Here is a 23,233-nt window from a genome sequence, read left to right as displayed (position 1 = left end):
TCAGTTGAATATTAAGAGAATATATTCATGTTGAAAAACAGACACAGACAGAAACCAGTGTGTGACCTCAGTCACAGTGGGTTTGTTTTGGTTCCAGGAGGTTTTTATAGTCCTCGTGCTGTGACCTGATCTCAAATCTTCTGACATTTAGGTCAAATCCTCGGTGAATAGGAGATTGACCTGATGTAACATTTGTGCAGACCACATGATCGTTCAAAGGTTGTGTGGCTTTGTTATATAAAAGAGGAAGAATCAAACAGAGAGAGTAAATCAATCAGAATCCCAACCACATCATGTTTACCTCTGTGGCTTTGGTCTTCTTGGTCCTTGTGCTCTTTCTGCTCCTCTTGCAGAGCCACAGGGCGAAAGGTTTCCCCCCGGGACCCCGAGCCATTCCCGTCATTGGAAACCTGCTGCAGCTCAACCTGGAGAGTCCCATTGCAGATCTGGAGAGGGTAACGTTAAAATAAACCATGTTTATTGTATTTGTAAACTGAATTCTTGATCTTAATTTTGAATGCTTGCTTGGTCTCAGTTTTTTTCTTCATTCTTCTGTGCTCAGGTCTTTCTTGCGAAATATTCATTATTCTTTTGGAGATTAACTAAATTAATGAAGTAGAAAAGAGTGAGATTTAACATCTTGCATATAATTATGCAGGTTGTTAAACGAATTGCATGTGTGTTGTTTGTGTGGCTGAGTTGGATTGTAGATTTTTTTGATAATTATTTTCTGATAACGTTTAACAGCCATTGTTTTAAACCAGGCCATGCAAAGGGCTTTCTATAAAAGCAACACAAGACAATACAAACACATACATCAGAAATAAAAGACAACTAGACTTGTGTCCGTCACATTAACGTTCGTGTGTAAAAATGTATGCAACCTTTATAGAACAGATAAACAACAAATAAATGGATCATTGCACCGTATAAAAGTCATGTGAACTTCCTCTGTCTCCCTCTGCAGCTGGCCAAACGCTATGGAAACATCTACAGCATCTTCATTGGTTCCAGGCCATGGGTGATAATCAACGGGCTCAAGGCCATGAAGGAAGCTTTGGTCAACAAAGCTGTCGACTTCTCAGGCCGTCCTCAAGACCTCATGGTCAATCATGCCGTTAGAATGAAAGGTACATCTGACTTCGTTGCTGCTCCCTCCCTCTTTAAATATATCAATGTGTTGGTCCCTTCACTGCAACTCTCAAGTCCCTTTTTAGTTTCCAACCAGATCTCCCGATCAGGTAAAACCTTCTTCTACCTGTGGATCTCGTGTAGGGAACTAAAAGGCCAGAGATAGTAAATATCAGACAGATATCTATAAAGAGGAGAGAAGAAATCAATACTTGAACAGTGCAAAGAGGATAACACAAGAGTGATGTGATCAGTTTTGTGCAGGTTGGAGTTAATCAATAGATTTCTGGTTCAGGCAGATAAATAAGCCAGCTGTGATAATCCAGATATAAAGGTTTGTAGGATGCTGAAACATGATTGAACAAGCAAACTGTTTGTGTTTGCAGATCACGCTCCAGGAGTGATCCTGGCAGATTACAACCAGAGCTGGAAAGAGCAGCGACGCTTTGGCCTGATGACCCTGAAAAACTTTGGTCTGGGCAAGCACTCCATGGAGCAGAGGATTCTGGCAGAGATACGCCAAATCACAAAGGTTCTGGAGGAGAATATTGGTACGCCTACTTTCTGAATAGGGCGAAGGGATTGTCTGTTATCGGGTTAAACATATAAGATCTGACAAGGGACCTTTTGATATTGGAGATTAAAAGCAGAATAATTGTATATTTTGTATCCTTTTCGCATTTCATTGTTTTACTTTAGACCATTAGTTGCTCCTCCTTCGTCAAGGTCACGTACAAACATCATTGTCCGTGTGGTTTCTCCAGGTAAGACCATGCATCCTCAGATGCTGTTCCACAACGCAGCCTCCAACATCATCTGCCAAGTTCTGTTTGCCAAACAGTTCGACTACGCCGACGACTTTATGAAGTATTTTGTCAGTGTTTTTCAAAAGACGTCCAAAATAATCAACGGGCGCTGGGGAATGGTGAGTGAGATAAGAACAAAGTTATTCAATGAAATATCGTGTCTGTGCCATAACAAAGAACAAAGCCACAAAGCGAAGAAATAAATTTATAAAATAGAAGTAGAAGCATTGCTAAAACTCAATAAAACCAATTTAAAGAAACTTGAAGGAAATGTAGACGAAATGTAACATTTATATTTAAGAAAATAAACTAAAAACAGTCGATCATGAACACTGAACCGTGAAAACAAGCGGATCTGGAGATTACTTTTGTCCCAGTCACACTCCGTCTCTTTCATATTTGTTATCATGGCCTTTCTGAAGGCTCTAAACAATTCTGTAAACCTGCAACTTGACCAACTCATCAACGTCAGATTGAATTTTAATTTAATTTAGAATAAAGCTGTATAATATATACAGTACATATATTTAATTTAATCATCAAATTTTTACCTCGAGCTGAAATGTTCACAGGATTTATTTTTGATTATTTCAATACAACTCAAGTCTACACTTATACAATTGGAAGTAGCTGTATATCGACACTCTTAAGTTCTCTATTAACAAGTTGTTTAATCTTCTCCTCCTACTCGCCTTTTACATGTTCACACATTGATGGTCAGTCCTAAAAATTAAAGTGCTACGACCCTAACTTGTGTTAAAATGGTTGTTTACTGTGTTGGAAGGTTTATCTGAAGTTTACCCCTGGAGAACTGCAGTGCATGTGCTCATAAATGAGTAGTAAGTGTTTCTGCTTCATGTGACCTGCAGCTCAGATATCTTTTTCTTTTTCATATGCAGATTTACGACTCTATTCCCATGGTGCGCTACCTGCCGCTCCCCTTCCAGAAAGCTTTCAAGTTGTTCAAGGTACGTGTGTAGGGTTTAGGGTTAGGGTTGTGGTTAGGGTTAACCCCTAACCTTTCACTTTATAAATAAAGGCGCTTACCAAAGTCATTGAGAAGTTTTATGCCATCACACTGACTAACACATGAAGACAGAAGCCAGGAACTAAGAAGATGTTAAGAGACACAAAGGTCCAGGTGACGCTGGATGATCCTGCCTGACTCATTGTCCACATGTCACTGAAAGCACAACTCGACACAACTAGTCCTTTAACAATTGAATGGTACGATGACAAAGTGATTAGAAATCCGCCCCCCCCCCCACACACACACAGCTGCTGATGATGTTATTTTTAAAGTGAATGAAGCAGAGTGGGAAATCGCCACCGGAGGGCAGCAAACCTCAGAGCCAATGTAAATCTGAACATTCAACAGAACCTTTTTCTTTTTTCCAGGGTGCAACAGAGAGACATTTACAGATGTTGACTGAGAACAAAAAGACTTGGGTTCCTGGGAAACCGCGACACTTCATAGACTGCTACCTGGATGAACTGAAAAAGGTGTGTCTCTCTTTTCCAACATGAGGCCAGCATCTGCCTGACTGTTATTGATGGAAGACCTTACGTTATTCTCTCTCTTGCTGTGTTTGAAGAGAGGAGACGACGGCTCGTCGTTTTCTGAAGACCAGCTCGTTGCGTTCCTCTTGGATCTTCACTTCGCTGGAACTGACACGACGGCCAACACCCTGCTCACTGCCATCCTGTACCTCATGAATTACCCACACGCACAGGGTATTTATTAGGGGGGCGTTAGCATTAGCTCCGTAGACTGTATATAACAGTGGACCACATGACAGCTCCCTAGAAGTGAAGCCAATAAAGCCCCCTGGTGGCTGGCTGTGGCAGTGAAGATATATACCCCACCTCAGCTTGTCATGTAGCACATAAACATAAACCTGCATAGTTCTTTTCTTTCCGTCTTCTCCCTTCCTCCCTTCACCTCTGACGTCTCTGTCTCCATCAGAGCGCTGTCAGCAGGAAATAGACAAAGTCCTTGATGGGAAGGATCAGGTCACTTATGAGGACAGACACCAGATGCCCTATGTGCAGGTATCAAACTAAATGGGTCAATTACACCTCTATGTTTTTATCTGATTTTCAATAAATCACAAACCTGATCAGTGACATGTTCCGTCTTTTTCACGCAGGCTGTCATTCATGAGACCCAGAGGAGGGCTGACACGGTTCCTCTCTCTGTTTTCCACAAGACCACCAAAGACACAGAGCTAATGGGTTACTCTTTACCCAAGGTGAGTTAACTTTGTCTTGAGACAATCAGATTATAGAGAAACCCAACAGTTCCCACAACGAGCAGCACTTTGGCGACTGTGGAGATGTGGGCGGACTTCTGCCTCGGCCGGTTGGGGTAATATACTTTTTGCTCTTCAGGGAACCATCGTCGTCCCGAACCTGTCCTCATGTCTGTCCGAGGAGGGACAGTGGAAATCCCCTCATGAATTTAACCCTGAAAACTTCCTGAACGAGCAGGGGGAGTTTTTTAAACCAGAGGCCTTCATGCCTTTCTCCATAGGTGAGTGACATCAGTATTATTTTCACAGATGAACATACTTGACATAGATGGAGACTGACAGAGTTCCTGTTGTGGGTTTTGTGACCTGCAGGTCCTCGGGTGTGTCTGGGAGAGGGTCTGGCTCGTATGGAACTGTTTCTCATCGTGGTGACGCTGCTGAGGAAGTTTACATTCGTCTGGCCCGAAGACGGAGGCGAGCCCGACTTCACGCCGGTGTTTGGGACGACTCAGACGCCTAAACCGTATCGCATGAAGGTCCAACTCAGAGGAACCGACACAAGTCTAAGCCAGACTTTATCCTAATACTGGGACTTACTGAACTTCTATGCAATTCTGAATAATGTGCACAAACTACATGATGAGAGGATTAAGTGTAAACCTTTCTTTTGAGCCTATGATCTAATTTAATTCAAAATACATAGCAAGAAATGGAGCACATTTCAACAGCAAGGCAATTCAATGGTCTTTTCATAAGTTGTAACAGGCATCATGATATGTTGTAAAAGCAACATGAGACAATTAAATGTTTAATGTTTTGTATTTTCATAAGTAAATACAAATAAATAAATTAATGAATACATAATAATAACTGTCATTCAAACTTAAAATGATCCACATCTGCTCTCAATTGCCAATTGTTTGTGAATAATACATTGTGTTTGTGATGTTCATACTATCCCCAAGTGTCCAAAATATGCACAAACAAGCAAAACACACACACACACACACACACACACACACACACAAACACACTAATAAGGACCATCTACTACGAGGTCAATGTTTATGCTGGAAAAGGTCAACAAAATAGAACACACACACACACACACACACACACACACACACACACACACACACACACACACACACACACACACACACACACACACACACACACACACACCTAACTCTTGCTTCAGTGAGCCTCCAGTTGTTGTGGTGTTAATACACAAATAAAACTTCACTTTAAGACATATGTTATCTTTTCTACATACAAGCCCACTGAGCCCTGCACTGGTCATTGGAAGCAGCAGCCCCCTTTGATGGTTGCACACTGGTGTTGTATCAAAGCCTTTGTGTCACATTGTTTTACTGGGCGGTCTCTTTCGATTGTGAGCAGGAGGCCGGGGAGCGAAGGGGGAGCAGGGGTGTCGGGGTCGGGCTTGAATGGCGTACGTGTGCTGACATGGACCTTCTGTGATGACAGTCAGCTGGACGAGTGGTGTGGCCGCACAGAGAGAGGAGAGCCACGAGAAACCAACGGAGAGATCACAGGAGGATTTATAAAAAACGGACCCGAGTCGGCTAAGACAAAAAAACCCACAAGAAATTAAAGACAAAGAGGAGATTGTGTCATCGAGGACAAACAGAGACTGAGATGGAATCCAAGAGACAAAGACAAACTTGGGATTATCAGTAACACATCATCAGAAGTGGAGTTTATCATGGAGTAGTCTGGGATTTGGCACACACACGCGCACGCACACACACACACACACACACAAACACACGCACGCACACACACGTTTGGTTTCCTGTTGTAAACATCTTGGCAGTGGACAGGTGTCAGTATGCAGGAGTCTCCAGGGGCCATGGGTGTAGACGGCAGCTACGCCAGCAACGTTCCAGCTTTTCTCACCAAACTGTGGACGCTGGTGGAGGATCCGGACACCAACCACCTGATCTGCTGGAGCGCTGTGAGTCACAACACACTGTGCACATACTCAACAAGTAGTCATGAGCGTTCCCGTTTCCACCAGGGAGTTCCAACAACATTATCAAATGTAAATGTCCTCTGAATCATCAGTCACACTGACTCTGGTTTCCCTCATCATTTTTGTACCAATAATGTACAAACAAATCAAAAAGTAACTGTGACTCGAAACAGTTTTGTACCTTCAACCATATTTCCATGGCACGAGGAAGAAAGCTGTGGTGAAAATGACACGTTTTCTCAGGGCTCATTAGATCAAAAATATATAAAACGGCAAACTTTAATAGGAATTAGTATCCATTAGTTTTTTTATTAGATAATAGAAATACTCATGGATACAATTACATTTAAATAATATGACACAAAATACCGTTTTCTTGCTGAGGAACCTGTTTCAAAACCGCTGTCAAGGCCACAGATGGATTCAGGCTGATTGATTGATTGATTGATTGATTTATTGATTAATTGAGGCTGTCACAGGAAGAGCAACCCTGATACTTTAGTGTCTTCAATCTATTTGCATTTACCTTTATTTAAATTGATGGTTGCAGGATCTTTAAGTAATTTCACAGTCCAACAGGAGATGATCTACAGTTCACCACCCAGGGTGTCACTGTTCTAATTTATTATTAATAACTAACTGCCTTTCTGGGAGGACTTTAACTACAGACTCTGAGGACCACAGGTGGGCTTCAGTGCAGATGGAGGATGTGCAGAAGAGCCCTGATCCTTTATTCATGTAAAAATACCAAAACAATAATGTAAAAATACTTGTTTATAAAGTATATAAACCTCTACTAAACTTCTAAACTAAACTAAAGTGGAGGATTTATAGAATAATAATGGTTTCTTTAACAATTCATTGTCCGTCAGTCATAACGCTTCAGAATGGGTCTCTGAACCCAACGTTTCGCTTTTCATGTTGTGTGAGGGATCCATTAAAATCATGTGCGTCCTCTGTTGAAGCACGAAGCTGATGATGTTATTGTGGTTTCCTTTTGACCTTTGACCCCGGACACTTGGCTGACAGTAGAATGTGAAGGTGAGGCAGCATTAGTAAAGTGTGAGAGGACACACCGCCTCTCTGCTCTGGTTTGAAAAGAAACAAACACAAAGCAGCAGCTGTCCGATCCCACGAGTGCAGCATCAGCCGTCACATCGTCACTCAACACGTATGAGTAAAAACATCATATTACAAACTTTAATAAAGTTACGCTTAAATACTTTTAGCACCAGTGTTTATTTAGATATAATAAAAAATGCATTTACAAGCTTTGTCAGAGCAAAACAGAGCGACGGAGGTTGACTGGGCGAGAGAGCATGACTCATCACTCAGGGAGAGAGAGAGAGAGAGAGAGAGAGAGAGAGAGAGAGAGAGAGAGTTTGATTGGCTGACTGAGCTGATATATCTGCTGATGATGTTCCACTGTGTGGGAAACATAAATCACCACCTTGCACACATCCTGTCATCGCTCACGTTCCATCACTTCACCTACATTTGTTTTGCCGACTCATCAAAATGAAGAAATGATCAGATACTCAGCTTCGGTTAAATTTTTTAAAGTCCAACTAAACTGAATTTTTCTTGAATCCTCTGATGTTAGTGAATCATCAGAGATGTTTTTTCTGTCTTTAGAATCCAAGAAATGCACAAATCCTCTTTAATCTGATGTTCAACAGTCCAATAATTCCTTTTATATTTACATGAACATTATTATCACCGTCATCAAAGTGTTTTAATAACATCGCAGATTTGATTTTGGGATGTGAGTCAACTTAGTTTGAAGGATTTGATGTTTCCATAGAAGAAGCTGTGTATCATGTGTGTATAGATCCTGTACATGTGATTAAAAATCCTCAGTGCAGAACTATCTTCTTATTTTAACCAGGAGATCTTCACTTTGACTGTCCTCTTTATGTTTTATATATCTGCTCATATTTACATTTTAATCAAATTTATATAGAACTGATCGTGAACGAGGTGTAACTCAGCTACTGAAGCACATTTGGTGTTTTTAAAAACAAATACATCGCTTTTTCCAGGTGTGTGAATATGAAGGAGATGATTTAGTGAGAAGTTCTCTTTCTCCACTTGACTGAAAATACCTTTAAATTTGCTTTACACATTATGTTTACACACAGTTTTCTGCACCATTTCTATGATAAAAGTTACAGATTCAAATTTCGATACAACATGATACTTCTTCTGTTTTGGTGCAGTAGCGCCATTTAAAAAAAAGGAAAATATGGTGGTTCATTTGATATTTGGTTGATGTTAAGAATGATTACTTAATTGAAGTTGCTATTTTAAACCAACTCTCCACTGTGGCTCTCTTCTCTGTTTCAGACCGGGACCAGTTTCCATGTGTTTGATCAGGGACGTTTTGCCAAAGAAGTTCTGCCAAAATACTTTAAACACAATAACATGGCGAGCTTCGTTCGACAGCTCAACATGTGTGAGTACATACACTCTCTTCTACTCCTCTCTCCTCCTCTCTCTACTCCTCTTCTCTTGTCTTCGTTACAAACCGTATTCTTTTTTTCCAGATGGTTTCCGTAAGGTGGTGAACATTGAGCAGAGCGGTCTGGTGAAGCCAGAGAGAGACGACACAGAGTTCCAACATCTGTACTTCCTCCAGGGACACGAACACATGCTGGAACACATCAAGAGGAAGGTCTGGACACACACACACACACACACACAAAAACACACACACACACACACACACACACACACACACACACACACACACACACACACACACACACACATTGGGGCAGTGTCTGAACTTGAATGCAGTGCTCATGTAACGTGAGCATGTAAAATAACAATCAAAGCCATTAGGCTGACATGGTTAAAAGGTAAAAGCCAGGATTCAGTTGCAGAGATGTTCGACACAAACCTGAAAAATAAAACCAAGTAAATTGTTTTAATTAAGTCTGCAATCACTTTACAAAGTTTACAATAGGAACTGCATATTTTTGTAATGGACACTCTGTGCTGGATGAAATGAGAATAGAATATCACAGTTTATCCTGATGGGAGTGTGAATGCTCCGGATGTTTTAAATTTCATGGTGATCAATTCAGTGGTTGTCAAGCGATTCAAAGTCATTAGGATTCATCCTCTGGGGACCATCAATGTCTATTGAGTCATGAAAATGTGGAAATATATGGTTGTACGTGTGCTTTAAGAGAATAATGTACCGAATCAGGCTGTACTTTGTGTCTGCAGGTTTCCATCGTGAAGAGTGAGGAGACCAAGGTCCGTCAGGAGGACCTGAGTAAGCTGCTGTATGAGGTCCAGCTCCTCAGGACGCAACAGGACAACATGGAGTGTCAGATGCAGGACATGAAACAGTGAGTCAGTGTTTTCTGCTCTGGCCACAAAAGCACCACACAGATGGACAAAGACATTTTTAGGCTCAGGGAAAAACCAAACTGTCGGTGTTGTCCCTGCTCTGGTTTATGGTTAAATGAGTGTGAGACTGGATGTGGCCCTGTCAGGGACTAAAACATGTGAGATGTGTTAATGACACAAGCACAGTCAAGGTTTAATTTACAGCAGGATCATTTTTAATAAGATGTTTTAGTCCGTCACAGTTGAAAAGCTGTTTGGATGTTGGTTGTCTTTGCTGGTTTGAATTATTGGTTAAACTGGAAAAACACGATCCAGGTACTCAAGTCACAGTTGTTTCAGTAAAGTGGTTCATCGATCATCTGAACAGGATCATCAACGTTAAATGTTTAATTCTCCAGTGTGAAGCAGGACTGGATTAACAAGCAGGCGACTACAGATCCTCAGATCCTGTATTTTAACACAGGAAATCCTCTTATCTTCTTGTTTTTAATATGATTTAAAAAGAAACACATTAAACCCTTCACAGCAACAAACTACTTTAAAACGCCACATTTGTCTTCTAGTTTCTTATAAAAACCAAAGTCCTGATGCGTTGCTGCTCCGGGAGAAATGGACCCGTCCGTTATTCCTCTTTTCTAAGTTGGAACAAATCAACCCGGTGGATGAACCGACTGTTTCTCTAGAAGCTATTGTTGCTGAAAATAGCTGCAGTGTGTCCATTGTGTGATGGAGCTGCTTTGTGCTCAGCATTGTTTGCTAATGAGAGGAGAGAATGTTCACCTGCTCACCTGACCGACACACACACACACACACACACACACACACACACACACACACACACACACGTATGACATTCTTAGAAAGCCTGACCACATGTGTGCACACGCACGCAGGTATGAACAATGGTCAGATAAAGTATTGCTCTGTCTTTTTTGATGTTATCCTTGAAATTAGAAATGGATTTAAGTCTGAATCTGAAACCATCTCACATCTGATAGAATTAGAATCCTGATGGTTGCCTCCTGAATGTTGTAAGCTTAGCTATATGGACATGACTTGTCCACCTACCAGCTGTAAGCTAAGTCAATGAGAATGAGCCCATTTAAATGTGAAAACTGACCTTTTACAGATTTATACACCTCAATCTGCCTGAAGGGAAATGTGACGAGGGTACAACTTTAAACCAGAGGGAATAATACCAACACCTGTTTGGTTTTATTCAGGATTCGCCTCCTAAAGTGAAAACATCTTCATAGGGAGCAGAGTGTGATGCTCTCATGTCAGTTGGGTCCAGAGGCTTCAGGCCAAATCTCTCGTCCAATGCAAAGAGGCGCAGTGTGTTTCACAACTTGTCGTGTTGTGTTATTACCGAATGCACCTTTGCCCGTATGAGCACCCATGAGCATGTTGGTTTCAGGAGAAGTCGTCAGGAGTATTTTTTGTTTCATCGTTACCTCGAGACTATGGAAATCTACTTTTACAACAATTTAAAAACTCCATTGAACATTAGCTCTATGTTTTATCTTTGTCCTTCTGCTCTCATCCACCTGTGTCATCTCCTTGTTGCAGACAGAACGAGGTTCTGTGGAGAGAGGTGGTGTCACTGAGGCAGAACCACACGCAGCAACAGAAAGTCATGAACAAGGTCAGTGTGTGTGTGTGTGTGTGTGTGTGTGTGTGTGTGTGTGTGTGTGTGTGTGTGTGTGTGTGTGTGTGTGTGTGTGTGTGTGTATGTAGAGGGGGCATATGCACTGTTGGAAGCAAACAGACTGTAAATGCATGTATCTGCATCTACTCCGAATGATTAACAGAATAATATCTCTGTACTATCACCTCTGAACTACTATTACAACTACTTAGATATCAACAGTTTGTCTGAGATGGAAAATCCCTCTCAGAAGTTTTATTTTCATTGTGAAATCTTAATGCTTGGTTTTAGGTTTTCTGATATTTCCAGATGTACTTTCTCCATTTTAAAACTGTAATAGATGGAGATTCCATATCTGTTATGTTCAAATAACCAACACATTTTATGACATGCTACCAGGTGGATGCAGTAGTTTTTCCTTTTCCTGCTTTTATGTTTCAAGCAGATAATAATTAGAAATTGTGTGTCTACTTTCAGTGTGTATTTACTGTATGTGTGTGTCTTTGTGTGTGTGTGTGTGTGTGTGTGTGTGTGTGTCTGTGTGTCTGTGTGTATATGAGACAGAGCGAAGATGCTGACTCATGCTGTGCTCTCTCTCTCTTCCTACCAGCTGATTCAGTTTCTGTTCAGCCAGATGCAGTCCAACACACCCAGTACTGTGGGCCTAAAAAGAAAGCTGTGAGTACACACACACAGACACACACACACACACACACACACACACACACACACACACACACACACACACACACACACACACACACACACACACACACACACACACACACACACACACACACAGTGGGGCAATCAACAAAAGTGAGACAAACAGGGCCACAGTGGGGCAGAGGGAAGGGCTGGCTCAGCTGACAAACTGAACAATCTAACGCAACGAGCGCTATGAATGGAGACAAGTGCTGAATCAGTCAGACACACACTCACACACACACATACATACATACACACAAACACACGCACGCTGACACACAGGGAAGGCAGAGCAGAGTGCGTGACCCTGCGGCCTGTGTGTGTAAAAATGCTGGTTCAGCTTTGTTGCTGAGTGTGAACAAGGCCGGAGCGCCACCAGAGAGCTGAAGAAACCAGGTTTGCGTCTCATGACTCTTAAAAACCCACAATCACCATGTTGTCGTCCACTCACTGATTGAGGACGGATGTTGTCCCCAGGCCCCTGATGTTGGACGATGGGTCTCCGAGCCCTCCGGCCTCCAAGTTCAACCACACTCACCCGATGGAGCCCATTCACGAGCCCTTCTACATTCAGTCGGTGAGAAATAACACAAGTTACACACACGGAGGGAAATCACATTGTTCAGTAGCTCAAGACAGTTCAGCTGAAAACTGATATAGGGATTATTATTAGAATTAAAACTAATTTAACATCCTCCTGCAGTGAGTCTTCATAGCTGTGAGGTTGTATCAACACTAGAGGGAAGCAGTGTGCAGTGACAGGTTCAGGGCCACTCGGTATGAATGTACACACAATGTTATTAAAAAAACTAAATCACAGTCTTCCTCCTCTTCATCCTCAGCCATCCAGTGACACGGCTTCCTGCTCCACTAGTGGTCTGACAGGAGGACCAATCATATCAGACGTTACTGACATGTCTCAGGCCAGCATGGCGCTGCAGATACAATCCGATGAGACGAGGTGGGTGATGCAGAGTCACATCGATATTTCCCATCATTGAAAGCATTTTCTCCAAGATATTGTGACATTTAAAGTTCTGAGTTATCCCCGCCTACCTAATTAACATGAAGACAAAATATACAAAAATAAATAAATTTAGTAATTAGTAAAAAACGGATATACATCAATGGGTAATATAGAAATACATCAATGTAGAAATTAATAAATATGGGAAAGTAAAAAAATACAGAAAAAGTAAGTGCAGAATTACAGAAAGAAAGAAATGTAGAAATATGGAAAAAATTGAATTTAGAATATAAATAGATAAATGTAGATATACAAAAATAAATAATTATCTAGAAATAAATAAATAAGTAAATACATGTATAAATGCATCAGTAGCCCAATTCATTGCCAAACTGTATGTATTTTACTTATGTATTCAAGCATTTATTTCGTACATATTCATTTTTGATCGAACTGTTCATTTATGTGTTCTTAACTTTGTCAGTTTTCGCTCCTCCACACTTAAGTCTCACACTGTTTGACTCCACCAAACAGGGAGAAGTGCATGATGCTCATCAAAGAGGAGCCTGTGAGTCCCGGAGTGAGAGGAGGAGGGAAAGGAGGCGGTGTGGGTGGAGGAGAGGCCGTGGCCTTGACCTCCACCTGTGAGGTGTGCTCCTCAGAACCTCCCGTCCTCCCTGTGGCAATGGTCCAGTCTGTTCTGGAGGGGAGGGGCTCCGCGGCCTCTGTGGTGGAGAGGAGGGGTAAGAGGCCGGTTCTGGACAGGTAAGGTGCTCAAAGGTGAACGCACACCAACTTTCATATGTTTGAAGGATCTGTGAATTATATACAACTCTGTGTGTGTGTGTGTGTGTGTGTGTGTGTGTGTGTGTGTGTGTGTGTTTGTGTGTGTGTGTGTGTGTGTTTGCAGAGTGGAGGTTTCAGATGCAGTGGAGAACGTGGACATGAGCCTTGAGGAGCTGCAGCAGCTGCTGCTCAGGAGTCACCAGCAGAGCTCTGTGGAAGCTGGGACCAGCGCTGTGATGGACGTCAGTGAACCTGCACACACACACACACACACACACACACACACACACACACACACACACACACACACACACACACACACACACACACACACACACACAGAAACACTCTGACAGGCGTCAGGTTGTCCTCAAGTAACTGATATTTAAAATTTCAAACCGGTACTTGTTTCCGTCTTTTTTTATACACAGCAGACATTTAAGTGATCTATTATTTATCACTGACCTGACTTGTCTCCCCTGTGCCTCTGCAGCCCTTCAGTCTAAACCTACCTCTCACTGAGTGGAACTTCACAGAGATGGAGTCCAACCTCAAATCAGTAAGTCACAAAGTTTCTGCTATGTATCTGGGCGGTTTGGGCTCAGGAGGTAGAGCGGGTTGTCCACAGAGTAGTACGATGGTGGTTCGATCCCTGTCTATGTCATTCTGCAATGACGTATCATCCCTGGGCGAGATACTAAATCCAAATTGCTCCTGATGCCTTCACCGCAGTGTGTGATTGATGGATGAAGGGATAAAGTGCTGCGCTTATAGATGCAATGTGCCTATATGTGTGTGTGTGTGTGTGTGTGTGTGTGTGTGTGTGTGTGTGTGTGTGTGTGTGTGTAAAAGGGTGAAACATAACTGTCGGGTAAAAGTGGTCATCATAATCTATTTAAAATGAAAGCGCGATGTAAAAGCTAATTTACCAAACCACTTAATGAAGATACAACGGAGCAGAATGATGACTTTACACTAAACCAACTCCACCTTTAATCTTAATGCAATTTTCTTGCAGTTTCTTTACTGATCAATAATTAACAAGAGTAAGAAGATTAAGGACTAAACAAAGGGCCAGAGACCCATTAAAAGAATAGATGGTCAAAACATCAGACTCAGGGATTTTCTTTATCTCTTGAAAAGATTAGCTTCTTGGATGTTGAGAGGCCTCTTGTTTAAATTTACTTTCTTTCAACTTGCAACAACTGACCTTTTGGCCACCTGGGGGCACTGCAACACAGCACTGACATATTATCAACATACATATATAAGGTTGTTAGGGTGAATGTGAGCCATCGAACAAGCATCGTTCTGTCCACTTGTTGAATTTATATCTTGTATTTAAATTCTAGTATTTAAATTGTTGAAAGAAAATATCTTGTTCTTTAGCTGCTAAATTCTCTATTGTGTTCCTAGCTAGTTTTGTATGTTGGCTGGGGGGGCTGACACTGATAAGAGCTTTGATGCTGAACTGAAAACAGTGAAGCTGTGGCCATAGCAACTGAAGCAATGAGCTGAAATGTGCTGAAACACTAATATCATTCTCCGTGGGTTCATCACTGTGAGCAACGCTGTTCACGTTACCTTACTTATTTCATCAAGCATCAATATACAAAATATATACTGTACTCAAATCTCAACCTTTTGACACATTCTGCACAGAAGTGATGTGTTGGATGAATGAGGCGGGGGGGGGGGGGATCTCCCTGCATTGCACCTTCAGTCTTTGCATTCAGAATGAACAGCTTGAACAACACATGGGCTGCGTTGGTGTGCAGGCAGCGTCTGAGTCACACGTCCACAAGTCCCAGTCACCAAACTCCACAGCTTCCATTCGACAGCAATCCAGTATTTTTTATTAACATTGGTCGTCATCCAGAAATGTGTTTCAACAGGATGTTGGTAGAAATGTCCTCATCGAGACATCTGCTGGTTTAAAGGAGGTAACTGAAGCTGCTTTCTGTTTTCTGATGCAGAGTTAACGTTAAGGCACAAAGACACATGTCTGATTAACATGGAGGCTGTAGTTAACCACACTGCAGAGTGGAAACACACCACCAGGGGGAGGTTATCTACCAAACTGAACAGTTGTGCTTGTGGATGACGATCACGTTCTCTGATGTCACTCACAGAACCAGGATGCAGAACTGGGTCACAGCTAAAAAAAAACACATCTGCCCCCCCCCGACCCCGTGTTTACTGTCTGTACCTGCAGAGCCCATGAGTAACTCTGTGCAGGCAAATGAATCAATAACGTCATTGAAGTCCAATTTTCTATCCACCTTGCTCCGGAGAGACAGGATAATGAGGCCGCTCTTGATATATTGTGAACCTCTAAAAGTTTATCATGCACTTCACCCCATGAAAAGCTCTCTCACCCCCAGCTAATAGTTTACAGTGCCTCTCTGAAAATACTTTGCCATCTGCTGCATCGTGTTTAACAGCTTCGGAGACATTAGACGGGAAATTGGTTCTGTGAGTTGATGATTCACACTGTGAATTTGTGTTTGTCCTCATCGTTGACCCTAAATATCAGAAGGTAAGTGTCTCTTGAAAACGACTAATCTTTGACCTTCTCGTAATGGAAGTGTTTTCTACTCCTGAAAGACGGCCGGCACGTTTTCTTTTCCTCCCATTGTAGATGTGTGTCGAGGTGTTCAATCACGAGTCAGTCTCAGCTGTCAATCATGATGTTTGTCATCGTTTTTACGGCATCAAATAATTCATTAAATCCAAACTTACCAGAAACGTTTGGTCTAAACCCCTTATGCCAACATGGAGGAGGTGAGGTTTATGAGCTATGCTGTAGTTAGACACTAGGGGGCGATCATGATTTTGGCCTCACATCTTTATTTACAGTTTATGGTCACAACCTGAGTGCTTTCACAAAGAGTCCCATGTTTAAAAGCCCCAGTGGTGGCATTAGGAGAATACAGTGTTTTCTGAAGGAGGGTTATGTCTGTCCCTGGTGCTCTGCAGTACTTTCAGAGACAGAAAGTCGACCTACCTTGTTTCAAGTGTTTGGCTCCAAGAAGTTCAAAAGTCCAAACTCCTGAGGACGTGCAATCAATCCTTCTGCAATATAACTCAACTCAGGTCTAAGTGACAGTCAGACACAGCTGTAATGTAGACCTCACTAGCTGTGATCATTGCATTTATATATATATCATTTTCTTTTATTCCAATAGGAATGATCTGGATAACTCGACCACATGTTGGAAATGTAAAAAGCTACTTATTTCTCTCTTGGAAATGATCAACAACAGCTGAATACGATTCAATATTCCCCCCATATGCTGGGATGCTTTATTACGTGTTTTCGTTCAGATGAATCACATGTGTGATGGTTACAACGTTTTTACAGGAGCTGGAATTAATCGATTTTCTTACATTTTGAGTACAGCATCAATCGCTGCTTCCCCGTGCTTCCATTATTCATGTTGAGCTACACTGATCATATCCTGGCTCCAGCTGCATGACTCACACACACACACACACACACACACACACACACACACACACACACACACACACACACACACACACACACACACACACACACACACACACACACACACAGAAGATAAGGGGTATTGATCTTCACATCTAATTTTTGCCGTGTTTTCCCCCAAAGTGACAAACGTGTCCCCAATGAGCCATGAAGATTTTCTCATGGAGACTTTAAAAAAGGTTTATGAGTTGTAACTAATGACGTTCATGCTGTTATTTAATAAATTATTATGAGTCATAAGCCTTCAAACTGAGAAACTTCACTGGTCAAAACGTTATTGAAGCTTGTGAGTTTCTATCTAATTAGCCATTAAGTCTGCAATTATGAAGAAGAGTGTTTCAGGGGACTTTGGGGGCCCAAGGCAAAATGGACCTGGACTACTTAGAACCAATGCTTGATTTTGTCAAGCCACTAATAAATTATGTTTACAATAATTAATCAATGTTTACATTTAACAGATAGTTGATAAATGCAGGGCCTTCCCAGCAAGTCAGACATAAGATGACGCGGTGCAGTGATTCATATTCAAGCAAGCAAATTCAAAATTTGTATTAGTAATTTATCATTATATTTATTCTCATTAATTGATGATTGTCCCTCATTTACAATCATGTTGTATATCCTAGAATTAACAGTTTAAAATACACCCTGATGGAAAAGGATTTTTCAGTATATATCACAACCTGTGCCGATGTAATGAACAGTTCTTTGCAACTGAGCTGTGCAAATAACAAAAATCCTTTTAAAGCCTTACTCTCCTGTAAGTGCTTCTATATAAAACTGGATCGTTATACGTCAACAGCTCCTGTGAGAGAGAGAGAGAGAGTCATCATCATCCATCATCCAGAGTCCTCGCTCTAAGAAGCAGATTTCTTCATGCTCATTGTAAAAAACGTATTTAAAATAGAGTTTGTGTCTGTTCTTTTTGTGTTGTTGTGTGCCGCTGACAGTTAGCACCATCCTCCCTCTAATTAGAGAGCGCTGCAGGTTCTTCCGCATCCTGTCACAGCCCTTTTTTTGCCTCACGCTCTGGTAATTTATAACATACTCTCCGTGCCGTTTATACCCCGAAGACGTTGTGCAAGAAGCCTCCGCACGACTCAGAGATCTCTCTTTGTTCACGGGGGAAAATCTCTTTTTTATTAGCTGAGAAATGATTTTGCCTTCCAGTGCTGAGGCTTCTCTTTCTGTGCTGGTTGCCTCACACCGTGTCTGTCACTGTCTTCTCTTCTCTCAGGGCCAGCAGACAACTTACAACCTTCCTTCTCTACATTATTTTTTGTGACTGTATTTGTGTGTGTGTGTGTGAGTGTGTGTGTGTGTGTGTGTGTGTGTGTGTGTGTGTGTGTGTTCTCACCTCTACCCTATTCACCACTGCTGCTTCCTTTCCTTCCATCTGTGCTGAGCAGCTCAGCAGCAGCACTTTCATACGAGGATGTGGTGGCCGTGACGGAAAGTGGAAGTTAGGGTTAAACTTCCTGTTGAAGCCGTGCTCCTTTCATTCAGCTCCAGGGACTTCATTTAGGAGACGAACTAGAAGAGCTGAGCTTGTGTGACCTGTGGCATTTACACTGTAATGAGATAGATAACATATGAGGCTGGCTCCATGCAGCACTGAGGGAATCTCACACCAGTAGAGCACATTTTACTTTAGTTGTACCTGCATGTAATAGATTATACATCGTGTCAGTACATTAAGGAGAATTGGAAACACAACTAAAAAGCTAAAAGGTTAAAAGCAGCACTGTAACATTTTTTCTAACTTAATAACATTTCGTTATCGTCTGTTTTCTCTTTGTCTTTCAAAAGCCAAACTTCTGGGTTTTCACTGAGATATTTTTACTTCCTCTTTATTCTACTCACCACTTCTACAGGAAACCATGAAGCAGTCGTCCCTAAACGTTCCCTGACATAGTGTTGTGTTGTTCTTCAACTCATGTATTTGTTGTATTCACGTGCACTATGGAGTGTATTGTATATTATATTGTTTTTATGACATGCAGAGTAATGTGTTTAATGTGTGTTTATGTTCTCCTACAGTACATGTTTCAGAATCAGGAGGCGGAGGCTTTTCCAGCTCCAGGCTGTGAGGAACAGTGATGGAAGGTAAGAGTCATGTGACTTTATTTGTTATACATATAAGACTTTTTACATTTTGTGTTTATGTCCCTGAATCCAATGAAAACCTGCATTGTCTTATTGTGTCTTTAAATGCTTTCCATCTGTCTGCAGCATCCAGCCACAAAATAGACATTTCCGATCAGGTTAATCACTGTTGGTTTAAAACTCAAACTCAAAAAGTTTCTGGAGACTCTTTAGAAATGGGGATCTAACTGATAAGTACTTATGTCAGAAGGGCATTGGCTCCTGAAAACCGGAGAATCACACGTCAGACATTACAGATACGAGGAACCGACTGCGTTTTTCCTAGAAAACTGAGTTCAGTCAAACTATTTTCCCCTGAAACTGCACATTATCAAATAATCATTTCATTGCCATGGTGACATGGAGGTGCTTTTTATTGAGCAGCTGTAATGTGGACACGTGGCAGATCTACCATTTATATGTCGTAATAGTCAGGACATTACAGGTTATTTTATCTGTCTGACAAACGCTGACTTCGAATAATTCGTGTCTATAACTGAATGCAGCGACTCAGACAGGAAACCAGGTGAAGGTGAAGAGTTGCAGGTGATTAATGAATCTGTTGTTTCCTGTCACCTTGTTTCTGTCCTCAGGCCCCAGACGCTGCTGTTTCCCTCGTGGTTCCACTCTGCAGGAGTTTGCTTGCTTTATTTGCATTCTTACATCCACATACATACAACAGATCTCTACAGGTGATGTGGATGATTTTTGTTTTTAAAGAACTGATAAAAGCTTATAGTTCCTGGTTAACTGAGAGCTATCGATCAGCTACTGGCTCCGTGGGAATCAAAACTACCAGCATTGGCAAAGACGCTGGTCTGAGTATTCAACACATATCCCGCCTCCCCCCAAAAAAACTAGTGTGTTATGAGATATGATTCTATCTAGACTCCAGTTTTCAGCCAGCTGGATGCAGACCTTGCATTCGTGGCTCCAGCACTTTAGTCTTTGTGTGAGAGGGAGTTCCTGCTTGTGGAAGTGATTTTTCTTCTTCCTCTACATAATCTACTATTTAATATTTTTTTATATTTTATGCTTATTACAAAAAACTTTTTTATTGAGGGGCAAACTTTAGTTAAAAAAAAATATATATAAAAAAGTCACTGGTGGACAACGTAGAATATATTACACGTTATGTAAATATTGTCTGTCTGTGTAAAGGTGTAGGAAATTTACGGGCTCCTCAGATGATTAATGCATTTCACACGACGATAAATGTGTTGAGACGGACGAGAGGTGCGTTAACCTTTGTGATATCAGAGGTTCTTCTATAGCGAAAATTTTAAATCCTGCAAGAAACCTTAGATTTTTGAGATTTTACACATTTTAAGACTCAACTTATCTCTGCACATGTCTGACATGTCGCCAGAGACTTAGTTCCTTCTCTTCTGTCCATTTACATGTGAAGTTTGAAGTGTGAAGAAAGACTTCTCATCGACAAAAGCATGAACACCGCTGCGTTTTTGCACAACCTGTATCACTAGATATATTTAGTTATATAGACAACAGGTCAGTTACTGTTTGTCTGTAGATGACTAACACTCTGTGGCTCTAGACATGTGTGTCTAATAGAGATACTGGCCACAGCGGCAGGACTTTTCCAAAAACTCAGAAACAGGACGTTCACCAGGAGGTGTCTGAATGTGACTGCTGCTGTCATCTGGAAACAAAGACCACAAGTCGAGACTGAGGAACTTTAACGATAAACAGTCGAGACGCTGGTTTTCATACTTGTCCGGGAGCCAGTCTTTAAAAAGATCATCATCATGGTTCACTATGTTTTATTCAATGTATGGTGGGGTGGTTACTTGAGAATTTAATCTGATGTAAGACTTTGAATACCTGCTTGAAGAAATGCATATGAATTCTCTTGATTATGAAAAAATTCTTAATGATTATGCCATTCGATGTAAAATATTAATCCTCAGCGCTGGTTGCAGGCAACACTTAAACTGTTGAATATAGAGTTGAATTGTGCAATAATGTACAGAACTGTGAGAACTCACAAAATTGCAATACATGGATGACCATAGGAATGTAGGAAACAACAACTGTGAGTGGTGGACAGGAACACAGGGAGATGCACTGCCGGAGGAGAATGTTAGCCTGCGAATATAGAAGCCCAAATTGTGTTTAAAGTCCAGGGGAGGCAACACAATCCGTAAATAAAGATGGATGCCACATCTCTACTTCCTTTGCAGAAGTGAAGCCAAAATATACCAGATATGGGTGCGGCCATCTTGCCCTGGTGATGTCATCTGGAGGCAGAGTCTGTGCCAAAGTCAGCGTGGGGCGGGGTCTCAGTATCGAGACTCGCTCGACCAATAGCGAGTCAGTCTCACATGTCAATCATGGCGAACTTATTGGATAAATTAACACTTTTAACATTATTGTGATAAGAACTAGATAAGATGACAGAAACCATCTTTGAAAATAATTTATTTGCCATAAACACTTTATATTAACCACGTCCTACGAATCAGCAGCGACTAGAGTGTGATCCAGATGTTTTGGCTTCACTTTTGGAAAGCTGTCATGGCGTCCATCTTTACAAATGGGAGGCACAATAGCTAAGATGTGTCCCAGCGTGAGCCAAGGACCAGGCTACTGCTAAATGCTAACTTTGTAGGAACTTGAAAGCTCTTTACACAACAGACTGGAAGCCTCATCAATAAACGGTTAGAGATGCTCTTGAAGCAATTTAAAGAATGTGTTCATATTGATTTACGTAAACATTATGCTTCAGTTATTAAGCCCACGCAGACTGCCCCCTGCTGGTTAACATTTTCCCGGCAGACCCTCCATCTGTGCACGTGCATGCTTTGAGGAGAAGGGAGGAAAAGCAAGCTGTGGTGTGTAACAAGTGAAATTGCACTAAAAAAAATCACACATGTATGATAATTGCGAGTATAAGGTACATTTTAGACATAGCATTTATTCTTGTTCCTCATGATAATATGAGTGTTAATGATTTATTTTTTCCAAGGAGTGACAAATACACACATTCAGTTGCTGTTGTGTTCTTAACTTATTCTGTTTTTACCCATTTTAATCATTTGCACTGGAAATAAACGGATGTGTGTTCCAATGACATTTATACTTGTCAGGATTGCAAATAGAAGTATTTTTGTGAGTGAAACGATCTCTGGCATCCAGAAAGCACCTCGGCACTATGAGGGGACGCCACCAGTCAGTGTGGAGCATCAACCGACAACATGCAGCTGCTGTCAGAGACGACACACACACACACAGAGGGTCTTAGTGCCGAGCTGCTTTTGAAAGTGGGCCACAACCTGCTGAACATGTGAATTGTTTTACGTGGATTTTTGCAAAGACTAAAGTGTATTGTAACACAGACCCAAAGGAACTGGACATGTATTCCACCTGTGTATGAAATATTTAAGTTGTTCAAACAAATAAAAATGGAGAAAGAAAGACTAAGGGACTATGATTTCCTTCTTTTTTATGCATTTACTTTCCGTGTCTTCTGAATCCTTGTGCCTCGTTAGTTTAACTCCTGTCTGAACAAAGCACTCGTCCCAGTTGGCAACATGATGAACAAAAACCTAAATGAGCACCAGAGAAAACATCTACTGAAAATGACAGAAATCGTGTTTATGGGAAAATTATTTATTGTGTACGTCACTCACACGCTGCCCGCTCAGTTACTTGCCCAAGGACACATCGTAGGGCCAATCCTCTGGATGGTGGACGACCCGCTCTACCTCCTGAGCCAATGTTTCTCGGGGACATCATGAAGAGCTGCTTCACGCGGTGGTAATGTTCTGACCTGGACGTTGTCCCATGCACAGTGCTGGTTGTACCTCCACTATAAAGTGACATGATTCAAAATCAATTCTATGTCCATTCGCCACATTCTCTTTGCTTGTTTAGTTTTCCTTCTACATTTTCCTCCCGTAATG

The 23,233-nt window shown here is 41.5% G+C and overlaps 2 protein-coding genes across 3 annotated transcripts; both read left to right on the top strand.

The window, feature by feature from the left end:
• The first annotated feature begins 257 nt into the window (after nucleotides 1-257).
• LOC133008745 (cytochrome P450 2F2-like) lies at nucleotides 258-5,059 on the top strand. The gene is made up of 11 exons (XM_061076019.1): nucleotides 258-455; nucleotides 968-1,130; nucleotides 1,518-1,682; nucleotides 1,896-2,056; nucleotides 2,837-2,905; nucleotides 3,336-3,440; nucleotides 3,533-3,671; nucleotides 3,904-3,989; nucleotides 4,088-4,189; nucleotides 4,329-4,470; nucleotides 4,562-5,059. The coding sequence occupies exons 1-11, from the start codon at nucleotides 294-296 to the stop codon at nucleotides 4,771-4,773; spliced, it is 1,506 nt and encodes a 501-aa protein (XP_060932002.1). The 5' UTR covers nucleotides 258-293; the 3' UTR covers nucleotides 4,774-5,059.
• A 982-nt stretch (nucleotides 5,060-6,041) lies between these two features.
• On the top strand, nucleotides 6,042-22,745 carry hsf4 (heat shock transcription factor 4). 2 transcript variants are annotated; one of them, XM_061076024.1, is made up of 13 exons: nucleotides 6,042-6,167; nucleotides 8,532-8,640; nucleotides 8,732-8,859; nucleotides 9,420-9,544; nucleotides 11,115-11,190; nucleotides 11,804-11,871; nucleotides 12,379-12,478; nucleotides 12,744-12,862; nucleotides 13,403-13,633; nucleotides 13,779-13,896; nucleotides 14,148-14,213; nucleotides 19,206-19,271; nucleotides 19,904-22,745. In XM_061076024.1, exons 1-12 carry the CDS (start codon nucleotides 6,042-6,044, stop codon nucleotides 19,263-19,265), a joined length of 1,326 nt encoding a protein of 441 aa, XP_060932007.1. In that variant the 3' UTR covers nucleotides 19,266-19,271; nucleotides 19,904-22,745. The 2 variants fall into 2 exon arrangements, with proteins under 2 accessions (XP_060932007.1, XP_060932006.1); XM_061076023.1 differs by lacking the exons at nucleotides 19,206-19,271; nucleotides 19,904-22,745 and having other exon boundaries at nucleotides 14,148-14,424.
• The last annotated feature ends 488 nt before the right edge of the window (nucleotides 22,746-23,233 follow it).

The sequence above is a fragment of the Limanda limanda genome, chromosome 8 (genome assembly GCF_963576545.1).
Source record: "Limanda limanda chromosome 8, fLimLim1.1, whole genome shotgun sequence".
Taxonomy (NCBI): Eukaryota; Metazoa; Chordata; class Actinopteri; order Pleuronectiformes; family Pleuronectidae; genus Limanda; species Limanda limanda.
Note: the sequence above shows the minus strand (reverse complement) of the source record. Positions and strands in the feature narration are given on the sequence as shown.